The sequence below is a fragment of the Diadema antillarum genome, unplaced genomic scaffold (genome assembly GCF_040938485.1).
Source record: "Diadema antillarum isolate AM-2024a unplaced genomic scaffold, OU_Dant_1.0 scf00000134, whole genome shotgun sequence".
In the NCBI taxonomy this organism is placed as follows: domain Eukaryota; kingdom Metazoa; phylum Echinodermata; class Echinoidea; order Diadematoida; family Diadematidae; genus Diadema; species Diadema antillarum.
Window position 1 is genome coordinate 86,327 of NW_027271023.1, and position 12,147 is coordinate 98,473.

Below are 12,147 nucleotides of genomic sequence, written 5' to 3' on the forward strand. Positions count from 1 at the left end.
GTAGACGATAAATATATCTTTGTGTTTTTTATACAAAGAGCTAGAAATCAGATTTCAAAACACAATTGTTTATAAATTACCTCAACATATGAATTCATAACAATTCTCAAAATGAGAAAGGTATGACCCTCTCACTCATTGTACAGTGTTGAGACTTTGGTTGGAATTCAATACAGCCAGAATGCAAGACAGAATTCAATTGGAATATTAGCATCAGTTTATCACTCGTAAAAAACTTGTTATGCAGTAAACAACAGAACATAGTGCGATTATATAGAGGGGGAAGATGTTGAAGAAGTACTCCATGAACAGTGAGACAGACTACACTTGGTCTTGAAAAAAAAACCACAAACAAACAAACAAACAGAGACATAAAGAAAAGAACAGTAGAGACCTCCAGCTCTCATACACAACCTGTGTGCATTTCCTGCATCAAAAACAAAACAACATAAACACTAATGAATCTCTCAAAAAACAAGTGCACTTCAGTAAATACATGTTACCATGGAAACAGGAACATTTACAAACACCTTCCTGATCCAACCATCTTACATGCTCGGCACGATATATATTGCAATGTTTTAAAAATGATTAAAGCGTGCTCACACCTGACGCTATAACTCTGTCGCTGAAGAGATGGTTGACTTTCTCATCAAGGGCTTCAGAGCCATAATTTCTCACACTTATATCCCCCACATAATCACATTGTACATGTTCGTTTCGAAGAATCTTTCTCCGTGACAGGTATCACTATGTTATTCGGGCAACATGTGAGTTTCAAAACCTGTAAGACTCTTTTGACATAATCAATTTCCTCCATCAATCATGCCTTGGAAGGTTTCATCTTTGCCTCGTTGGAAGAGCTCCAGACCGGCAAATTATTTGTCATTTGGCATGTAGTCATCATCCTTGCATGATGGGTCATGTCTACCAAAAGGAAATAAATAGGCCAAATATATCTAGTCATAAGGACAAAAAAAGTACATGTACACTGCATGTTCTTTATATTGTGAACAGAGTAGTGCAAAGAATTCTCACATGAAACAGAATCTACTAAAATGGTTAAGAGGAAAAGGTTTAAAGGAATTGGTACAAACACATTATTCCACTGTAATCATTAATTGGATTTGCATGTGGCTCTTACATGGAGGAAAACAAATGTAGGAGCATGAGAGGTGTATGTCAAGGACTCAAACAGTTCAGTGTGCTGATCACATAGAGCATTTTTGCCCCCCCCCCCCCCAAGTACTCTCATATTAGTTTGGTTACCTAATGTATTTTGCAACATTTCAATCTCCATTTTAGAGACACGCAAGACATACTTATTTTTCAGTCTCTAGGACGTCACGAAAATACACCATATGCAGCATATATAGATATGCAGGAAAAAGAAGGAAAAATCATACACATAAAAAGAAGCAATCACTGTCGATACACATCAGCACAGCCACGTCTTACTTTTATACCCAAGACTTCATTATAAAGTTATGTGACGTCTGAGTGATGATAGAAAAAAAGGCTCGTGTCTACATAATACATGCCATCTGCATCGATAAACTAAATATAGAAGAATTATGATTAAAATACAAGCAGAAGTTATCAGAAAGTACTGTTCAACTGGTGATGCGGTAATGCAATACACCGCAAATAAAATGCACAATGTCAATAACAACAACCACACATGGTTGAAGGTACTTTATTGGACAAAATATGTTACCAAGGGCTACGTAAATGATCCATAAGAATACTGAGTGCTTTCAGTCTTTCTATCAACTGAGGATGCAAAATATAATAATAAAGATAATTCATCTTTCTGTACCACCTAGAAAATTTATCATAGCAGTTCTACTCTCTGGATGGCCACATTCTTCCAATATCTTGCTTACATGTACATAAATATGACATAAATGAGTCTTTGTGAATACAAATAAAACTTCAGCACCAAATGGATTAAACACAACACATTCAACAATCAACATCAAAACACAGTAATCATCACTGAAGTGCATTTCAAATACTTACACAGTTTTTTTTTTTGCTAGTGACTGAGAAGGAGACTAGCCACTGTCATCATGAGAACTTAAGTTGTACCATGTGCAACAAAGGGGAAGTGAACAGACAGAAAAAGATTGGATACAGGGAAACATGTGCCTCTGTTCTTAGTTCACTTTTGCCATCACCATAGCAACTATTGACAACAATGATACTCTTGCAACTGATTGTCAATTTGTCCTTCATCTATGTAAATGAGCACTAATTATTCAGTGTTTGGTATAGCCATGATTAAAAAAAATAAAAACCAGAAAAGCACTCGGACAGCACAGACCTACGCCAAGCCAGCAACTCATTTCCACCCTTACACGCATGCAATTTCCCCAAATAAAAGCCTTTTGTTTACCTCATTGCACAGCGCATTGCCCAAGCAGAGCGCATGCTTTAGTGCGCGTATCTAAACCTCCAGTACACGCAGCTTGAGCCCCAAGTTCGTTGATCTTATATGTCAAAAGATGAAAAATCCTTCAAAAATCCTTAAAAATTCAAAGATCACTACTAAAATTTAATGAGGTGTTCCTTGTGTCAATATCGACTTTTCCGGCAAATTCATTTCAATCCGTACACAACTTTTTGAGTTATTTTGCAAACAGACAAACCAACGCCGATGATCACTTAACCTCCTTCCTTGGCGGAGGTAAAATCATGGGCATACATACTCTGGTGCATATGTCAATTATCATCATTTTTTTAACATCATGGCTATTATCCTAAACTCTGAACAGCAGATGCTTATTTATGTCAATACAGGGCAATTTGTCAATCAGTTGCAATGATAACAAATTGATGCAAGAATCTTTTATTTGAATGAGATTCTTGCGTCACTTCAAGCAATAATATCTAAAAGTCGGAACAACTTCCTGACTCTCTCTACTAGTATTTGCATATTTTGTCTGCGTAATATCAAGCAGGAAGAAAAGAGAACGAAGACTCTTCTTTCTATCAGAAGTCAAAAGAAGAAGAGGAGGAAGAGGAGGGGATGGAGGAGAAGACGAAGGGAGAAGACAATGAAAATATACAATGGAGAAAGTGACTTTCTTTATTCACAAATTGAATTAGAAAGAAGAGTGGGGAACAGAAACTAGGAAATCATGCACACTCTTAAAAATCCCAGTTCTCTTCACCATACTGAGCCTGTTCCCTGCCAGTTCAAAAAAAAATCTCCCAATCGAATTTTTACAAGATCAACCAGGTTCCCGTGGTCGCCGATTATACAAAACGAGGACGATCGGTGAGCATACTACATTTTTTTTCACCAGCTCTTTCTGTCTGACATAATTTAGTGCTTCCAAATCAAAACAGAAAGGATGAAACCATATCAAAATGTAAGAAGGTGGAAGATATGACATCAATTTGGCTGAGAGTATCTTTGGTGTATGATAAAACTACAATAACATAAACACCTGCCATCCCATCAAGTTCATTAATCAATACTCTTCACACTCGACTTTACACTTTGAGAAGTGCATGCTTCACATCCTCCAAGTTCAAATTCAAATTCCCAAGAAATTGGTTTCACTTACTATAATCGCAGACAGGACAAATATTTAAAATTGTACACCTTAATTGTTTCACCTATCTCATATGTATGATAAATATGTGGGCTAATCAATGATCATCAGTTACCAAAAAAAACAAACAAGGATATATACTGTAAAATGTCTAACCCTCTTCGACTTATTTTTGGATACAACTGAATAAAAATGACATCAAAATTCCCATTGGTCTGAACTATCTCAAGTACATTGCCGTCTAGTATGTCCTTACAAGAGACTTATCAAGAAGCCCAACCTGTCTTATTGTATGCAGCGAATAGATAAGTTCTGCTGCGGCACCTTTTGTGAATATAATAATGTAAATTATCATGAAGAAATAGATACATAAACACAAATCACCACATATTTTTCGACAAAACAAGCTGTATATTGGATACGCAAAACCTGAAAACAGAAAAACAAAATAAAGGATATTACTAGTGATATATTCTGTAAATCATCCAATAAAACAACTCCACTTCTAAACCAGAGTAAATTTATCACAGCCACTCCAACACATGATTCTGTTTAAAATATTTGTATGTATCATAAATTATAGTGACTAAAATAATTCAATCTCCCTGATGCAGTGATATCCTTTGTTAAAAGCCTCTTCATTTTTATGATGACACTCAATCTTTGGATACTCAATGCATACATCAAGTGTGGTATATGCTATATATTTTTCTCTTTTTTTTGGTTATATTCATGAATTTTACAAGTCCGTTGATACTCCTTAAACTTTATTTATCAACACGCAATGATATTTACTCTGATTCTGACATGAATGTGACGCGCATACACACATTTCTCTATCCATTGCTGTACTCCACTACTGCGAATTTAACCATTCGCAAAATTGTTGGGAAGTCCCGATTAGCAAGAAATCAGACTTGCAAAATACACAGAGTATACAAGAGTCTGTTTCAAATTCATGCTATTTTGCAGACTGCATGTCAAAGGAATTGTGGCACCACATAGTGTTCCATTGGAGGGAAAGTTGATATACACTCGAGCATCAGTCAGCAAAGAGGATAAGGTGAGTGTGTAAGTAAGTACAATGTGTGCATATCTTGCCAGCGTAACATGGCCATGTGCAGGGTAGCAGAGAGAAAAAAAAAGCGCAGTCACTTGAGCATTTCTGAGAGTCATGTCCACCTTTAAAGTTTGTAGAGGATCCCAAACAGCAGGCAACTGGGTTATCCATCATTTTGTTTGTTGCTCCAGTGTTTGTTTTCATCCCACAGCATAGTAAAAAAAAAAACCAGCAACAAAAACAACACAAAAACAAAACAAAACAGGAGATGGGTGTGCTGTCTACCTGTGGCATCACTGAATCTAGGAACGACGTCCGCAACGAAAATGTGAGGTCCTTTAAAGTCCTTCTGCTTCTAATAAGTCTCATCCTTCCTCAATGACACATGTCAACGTAGGAATGAGAATACAAAAAACAAAACAAAACAAAAAGAGTGATCCGTCTAAGAGGTGGCATGAGTGAGATACACAGAGCTCTCGAGAGTCTTCCTGATTGGTCAGATTCAATCCGAAGAAACAAGAATAAGAACATTCCTTGTTTGATTCCATGTCTAGTTGCTGCGACAGTGGTGGCACCGGATGCAGTTTGAAACCTGCGTGATATCCTACGTGCATTCCTTTCCTTCCGTCCTAGGTCAACAATCCCTTGCGGTTCCCCCGTCAGAAGCGCGTCGTCTCCGTCTTCTCGCATCTGAGAGGAAATATTGAATCCCGGACCTTCACTTCCCCAGCATAAACATCTACATAAAGGTAACAAAAAGAACGAAAGTGTGAAAACCTCGCAAAAAAAAAGAAAGAATATCAGTCTACTAGATATTTCATTCTGGTCAAAAAATCAAGTTGTTTGATCTTGCATATGATACTCTAAATATGAAACTAAAGGAGAATAGGGCAGCTCCTTGAACAGTACCAAACTATCAGAAATATCCCGATGGAATCCCATTTTCTTTGCTCATTTTTTCACTAATAGGAAATATCACTTATGACACATATTTTACATATGAGACCAATCTTTCAGAATATTCATCAATAATCCTTTCACTGAGAAGATCAAGAGCCATCATAAAAACTTTATGACACCCTTGAACATTGAACTGTATTAGCCACTGAATCACAGTATTACAGTGTATTCCCACTTTGATTTAATCCACATTCCATCGGGGTTCGAAGGGCCAGTGTAAATTCTTCAATGTGGACTTTAAAACACATAAAATATGAATTACCGACAAATAAAAAAAAAGAAAATATATATTTATATTTTCAACATTGAAAGTGGGTAATACTCCATAAATATATCACATCCATCAAACTACCTCACCTTTGTTTGCCCTCATTTTACAGACTCAAGGCAAATTTCCACACAAGGTAAAATGAGAAATGCACTAAACTTTTGCACTGCAATCCAAACAACGTTATCTGACACAGCAAACAACATTTTTTATGAGGCATGCTAGTGAACTCCACGGCTGCTTCACTCTCCTCTACTTACCAAAGGGAATGCATGCTGACTAACGTGAAATATAAAATGCATGTTGATTATAAAGCATGCACAACCTTTCTAGACAGCGAATTTCCTAAAAAATCATGCAAAATTCATGCAGGAAACAGGGCGATAATCAAACCTCTGCACAATTCAAAGGAATTTTCGGGACCAGTTTAAAACTTGAATGGTTCGAGAACAAAGAGTGAAATTTCACTCGTCCAGCAGAACAGTGAAAATTTGAAGAAACTGAATAAAAGTTTGGAAAGTTTAAGTTTGTTGCAAGAAGGGTACGAGCTTGATGCCACGCACAGACAGACAGACAGACACACACACACAGACACACATTACCCTCTCTCTGACAAAATTCTGAAATCTCTAAGGACTTTGTACAGGACCAACCAGCTTTGCATTTAAAGCTTTGAAGTCACATTTCTCACCAATTTTGTTTGCATGTAAACAACAAAAACTGCTACAACAAAATAATTATTGGCTCTGATATTTATCAGTAATTTACTGTTTGAGGTAGTAAGAAGGCACAACAGAAGCTTTCAAGTTTTCTGTATGCCTAAGATTCTCACGATAGGGATCGTATATTGATAAATGTTTATACTGAATAAGTTGATCAGTAAAGCACTGAAGCAAGTACATTGTAGTCTATAAATTTTATCTATATACACAAAAACACAAACACACATACACACACTCTAAATATTTACCACGGTGCAGCTTGAGAACTATGACCTATTTAATGATCACACAAAACTCGTAGTGGTAGGGCATGATCACTTGATTGAAAAAAGTGTAAAAAAAAAGAGACGATTAATTGTAGAATGACATGTGCCGGAATGTAATGTCTTCTCACTGAAATGACAGTGCATGTGCGGAACTGTTGAATGCTTTTCTACCAGTTACCGATTTGTGGCAGATACAGAAGGGCGGCTCAACACAGCAATGGCATGTTCAATTTCACTTTTCTGACGCACACAGACACATACACACACACACATACACATACACATACACATACACATACACATACACATACACATGCTTGAGGAAGACACAGTTGTGGTACATGCTATGCGAACAGCACACTGCATGAAAAGGTGGGGAACACCAGCAATTGTGTTTGATGCTCTCTAATTTGGGAAAGTCTAAATTATCAATAAGACCAAGTCAACAAGTAAAGATCTCAGCTCATGACAGCCATGTCTATCAAAGTTTTCAATGCTAGTATTGTTGCATATAACTACACAGTGTAAGCATTTCTATGATTATTGTTTTTACAGTGTACATATATGTTAATGTACTTAACATATAATTTCATCATTATATTATTATACATTCATCATTTAAGATATGGGAAGATATACTCAAAATTCAAAGAATATATTCCTGACATTCCAAGCTGATCAGTAGTCAGCCTTACTATGATTACATAACTGGAGACCTCGATATGCAGTGATCAGGAATTCCACATTTAAACAGCATTTTTCTTTCTAACTTTTACAAGCTTTTTGTTATAAGGCAAAGGATGGGGAGACTTATACTGTTTAAGGAGGCGATTTCCTAGAAAACAGCCCCACAGAATTCCACAACTACAGACGGCATTAACTGAAAACTATGCTCAAGCAAGATAGAACATAACCATCAAAAAGAAAAAAAGAAGAAAAAAGAGGGAAACATAGATGTCATCCCCAAGCACACACCAACACACGCTTCTTTATGAGAAGGACTGAAGGCAAAAAGAGGAAAGCAACAGTGGCGTTCAATCCAAAATTTTCTTCTACAGGACACGATTTCATTTCACAGGATTGATATTGGCCGACATTCAAGGGGGAAAAACAGATTTAAAAAAAGGTGAAAATAGCGAAGCTCTGGCATTGCAATGATGATTGGCATGCTTTTTAACCCATTGAGGACGAGTCCCGAGTATATTCGGCAAGTGTCTATGGGAAATGTGTGTTAGACTTGTAGCAAAATCAGTCCGTCCTCAAAGGGTTAAATTGGCTGGCTGTGTCGTGGCGCGTGAACAGTGCATGATGCAAATTCCTTCAGCTTTTGCGAAATTATGAGTCATGATATGGCTCTATCTTAGAGTTTCAGCAAAAAAAGAAAATGAGAAAAAGAGGAAGAAGAAGAAATACTGTCGCCAACTACAGTTGGAGAAGCACTACATTGTCACTGATTGTAAATATCTATGATATTTTCTGGCCTAAAATTAGATACAGGCTGGTACTAATATTTCATCAACTATTTGCATTGAATAATTCAAGTCTTTAAGAGATAATGAAACACATCACACTATTGTATTGTTGTATCATCATATGCATCTTATGATTTTATATCAAAAGATCAGTATCAATTTTGGTGTGTGTGTGTGTGCATATACATGTGTGTGTATATAACATATATATAGATATATAGTTCATCACCCACCATAATATTTCTTAACCTACTAGGCAAAGATGTCAACTGTAGTCACAGAAAGCTCTCATCCAAAGTATAGTGATAAGGGAAAAGGTGTTATATACTTCTACCCTTCCATACCTGTAAATTTATTTCATATGCTGTTCTTGTGTATATAAACAACCCAAACCCCAAAGAGTACATAATAATACAAACAATATAACATGCAGGAAAATTTGCTATCAATTTCATGTGAAGGTGAATATCATTGTGTAACTACTTATTGTAATAGGTACATAAATATATTGACTAAATTGATAAACAAATAACCACATAAAGTGATGATATAATATTGATGTAAACTTTTTTGCTTTATTTCTGATAGAAAAATCCCTTTCATCCAAGGATAAGAAACTATCTATATTTACTCAAGTAATTACTCTCAGAATACTTTCACCAAGGATACTAGGCGGGACCAAGGAGGTACTAGTACAATCCTCCTTGCTTTCACCATACACTAAAAGCACTTGTGTGTAAGAAGGCCACAGAAAGGTTATGGAAAGTAATTGAATTAATTTCAGAATAAGAGCCCTAGTTGAGTTCAGCCTAATCACCAAAAAAACTACAAATCTGAAAATGGTTAATCATCTCATCACTAAAATTCTCCATGAAGTCAAGGTATTGCTCTAAGGCATACAATTAAAAGAAATGGTACAGGTAAGTAAACATCTGGCTACCAAAAAAAAAAAAATACTGTATAAGCCGTTATTTTCGCGAGGGTTTAATTTTCGCAAATTTTGTCAATCTCAGTTGGACCGCGAATTCAACAACACGCGAAAATGTCACCATACGCTAAGGTAGTAGGGCGCTTATGTAGGCCTCTGTGTCAATTCGCGAAAACAACATCTCGCAAAAATGACCTCCTCATTCGCGAAAATATCTGTACGCGAAAATAACAGCGTATACAGTATATGGATTGAGTTAGTCAAAAATTGAAGTCACAATCTGTGTAAATGTCAACTAATAAAATCTTGAAGTATCTCATGTCATCTCAGGTTAAGAGCAAAGCAGGAAAAGTAGTTAGTTAAGGCCATTTTCTATTTTCAAGCAGATCAGTATGAACTCATCAACTGAAGAACTGGTTGGTTTGTTGTTGTTGTTTTTTTTGTCATCAGCAAAGCAGAGAGTTATATGACTCTATCATAGGTAAAAAGCTGACTTGAGTCTCAAAATGCAAGTTGATAAAACAAAATGGAGGAAAGGAAATGAATCAATAACCGACAGTATCCTTGCACCCTTTTAACTACTGACTAACAACGAATAAATTGGTTAAAGCCCCTCACCCATTCTACTGATGAGGAAAAAACCCATCCTACCACCATTTGTGGCTTTGTTTTTTCCTGAGGACTATGTATTAGTAAAACAAGGTCTGAGTTCATCAATTACCTGATTTACTTGAAAGAACTGAAAGTCTGCAGGTGAACGTAAAAAAAAAAGAACATATTTGCAACTGGACTAAGTGATGTTACTCCCTTTTCAAATTATCTGCAGACATATGAGTCTGACAAAAGATTCACACTGTGAAGACTAAAAAGAATATAATGTTGACAGAGATTTGAAAGTCCTCCAAACTACTTAATTCATGCAGTTTACATTTGAAAGCGCTTGGTGGTTAAGGTCGTCCATGTTCATTCTCTGCTTACATATATGACCATTTCATCACCCCTTAGCATTTTGAATGCTGTAGTTGAAATGATTTGAAATTTGAATACTGACATCTTGCCAACCCATCAAGTGGAAAAGAAAGAAAATGTGTTTGACATTTCAGACTGCGTACAGAATGTTTCTGTTCACTATTGAATCTGAGCTAAAACCTGTTCATCAATAGTCACTAAACTTTTAAACTTTAAAGAAAAAAAAAGTGACATATACAAGTAAAACCATACCAATATCAGATATTGTACCATATGGTACCAGATTATGTGGATACTGTAATTTGAAGCATTTTACCAAATGACCACTGGAATCACAATGAATAGATGATGCCACAAACATCACATACATTCTTCCATCTTCATACAACAGTGGTTAACACACATGCACACACACACAAACATACATAAGGAATTGAAGTAATTTTCTATACATACATCTGTCATTCCATTGTATCTGAACACTTATACTCAATTGTCATACCTAATCATGTCCTCAATATTCACATCTGACTTTTTAAACAGTGGCAATCTATATTCATGAAAATGCTGGAAAAAAAAGATATATAGAAAGAGACTTTGCCAGAAACACGACTTGACAAATTGAATAGGGAGAAGCAAAGATACTTTGCACAATTTGATCAACCAGGGCATGGGGAATAAAGCTGGAAACCTAGGATGAAAGCAACACCATCAAAGACCACACTGACCAATTACACATTTTTTTTAAATGTAATCTACGTTTTCCATGACACTGTCTGTGCAGAAAAATTAAAGAAGATAATCACAACCATCTATCCAAGTGTAAATGCAGATGGAGTCTAATCCATCATCGCAGTTTTACTAATTGCACATTACTGCAGTCACACAACTCCCGGCACACATCAATGCATGAACATTTGCAAGTGAATACTCCACCAACTCGTTGAAGTCTTTCAAAACACATAAATCAAATTGATACTATATAGGCTGGCATGGGCAGTGTGCAAAGTGGGGGGGGGGGGGGGAGCGAGAGATTGTGCACATCAATGATTTCTTCATGAAAGCAGAAATGGTTTGAAGGTTTGGATAACTCCTATGGAAACAAAAACGAAAGCTTGAGTTATAAAAAGAGTCTTCAAGTACAGGCAGAGACAGACAGAAGAAAAATAAAAAAGAGAAAAATGATATGAATCTATAATGAAACAAACCAGTGCAGACCACACACTGTCACGTTTGTCCGCTACCTACCCTCTGTTATCGACGACTTCTGCCATATTTTTCTTACTCAAATGCCTGCACCAAGGATTGGAAAAGAAAGCTTCTTCAAACAAGAAGGAAATCTGCTCGAAACTTTTGCAGATAACCAACAATATTTGAGAGTGACTGGGTATTAATAGATTTCTCAGGTGGGACTTTTCTTGAATTTATGTAAATGCACATTCCTGTAGTATCTACACTTATTATACCTTGTTAAACATTTTCTTGTGAAACAGCTTTGTGAAAAAAAGAGGAATATAGAGGGGATATTCCAGGGAAAATGTAATGTGAAATAACTTCTTCAATTCACATTTATACTTTCAGACAATAACCTCTTTTTTTTTGGGGGGGGGGAGGGGGCAGGGGACGGCAGATGGGGAGGTGGAAGGTGGGAGGGAAGGGGGAGAGCTGGGCAAGTTTTGTAAGAGATAATAAATGCAAACTTTGCTTCTTTGGTAGTCATGGCAGTCAGCACTCTACTTCTACAATAGATGAATATAAAACTTGTTATGTGCTGCATTTGGAATCATGCTGGCACATGTACTGCAAAAACACGATCAGAACAATGGTAAAATCATGGGCATGATCGTTGTATAGGTCCCGTGTAAAATTTTATGAACATTTCTTCCCGACAACAACTAGTAAATCACTGAAAATATAAAGAGTCAGTATGAAAAAATAT

General features: G+C 36.3%; 1 protein-coding gene across 1 annotated transcript in view; it reads right to left on the reverse strand.

Annotated features, from left to right (window-relative positions):
- Window positions 1-4,705: 4,705 nt before the first annotated feature.
- LOC139720813 (uncharacterized) overlaps window positions 4,706-12,147 on the reverse strand; it is an 89,483-nt gene continuing 82,041 nt past the window's right edge. The window contains exon 15 of the mRNA XM_071632149.1: window positions 4,706-5,362. Coding sequence (XP_071488250.1) covers window positions 5,342-5,362 — 21 coding nt within the window. The 3' untranslated portion in view covers window positions 4,706-5,341. The remainder of the gene's footprint in view (window positions 5,363-12,147) is intronic.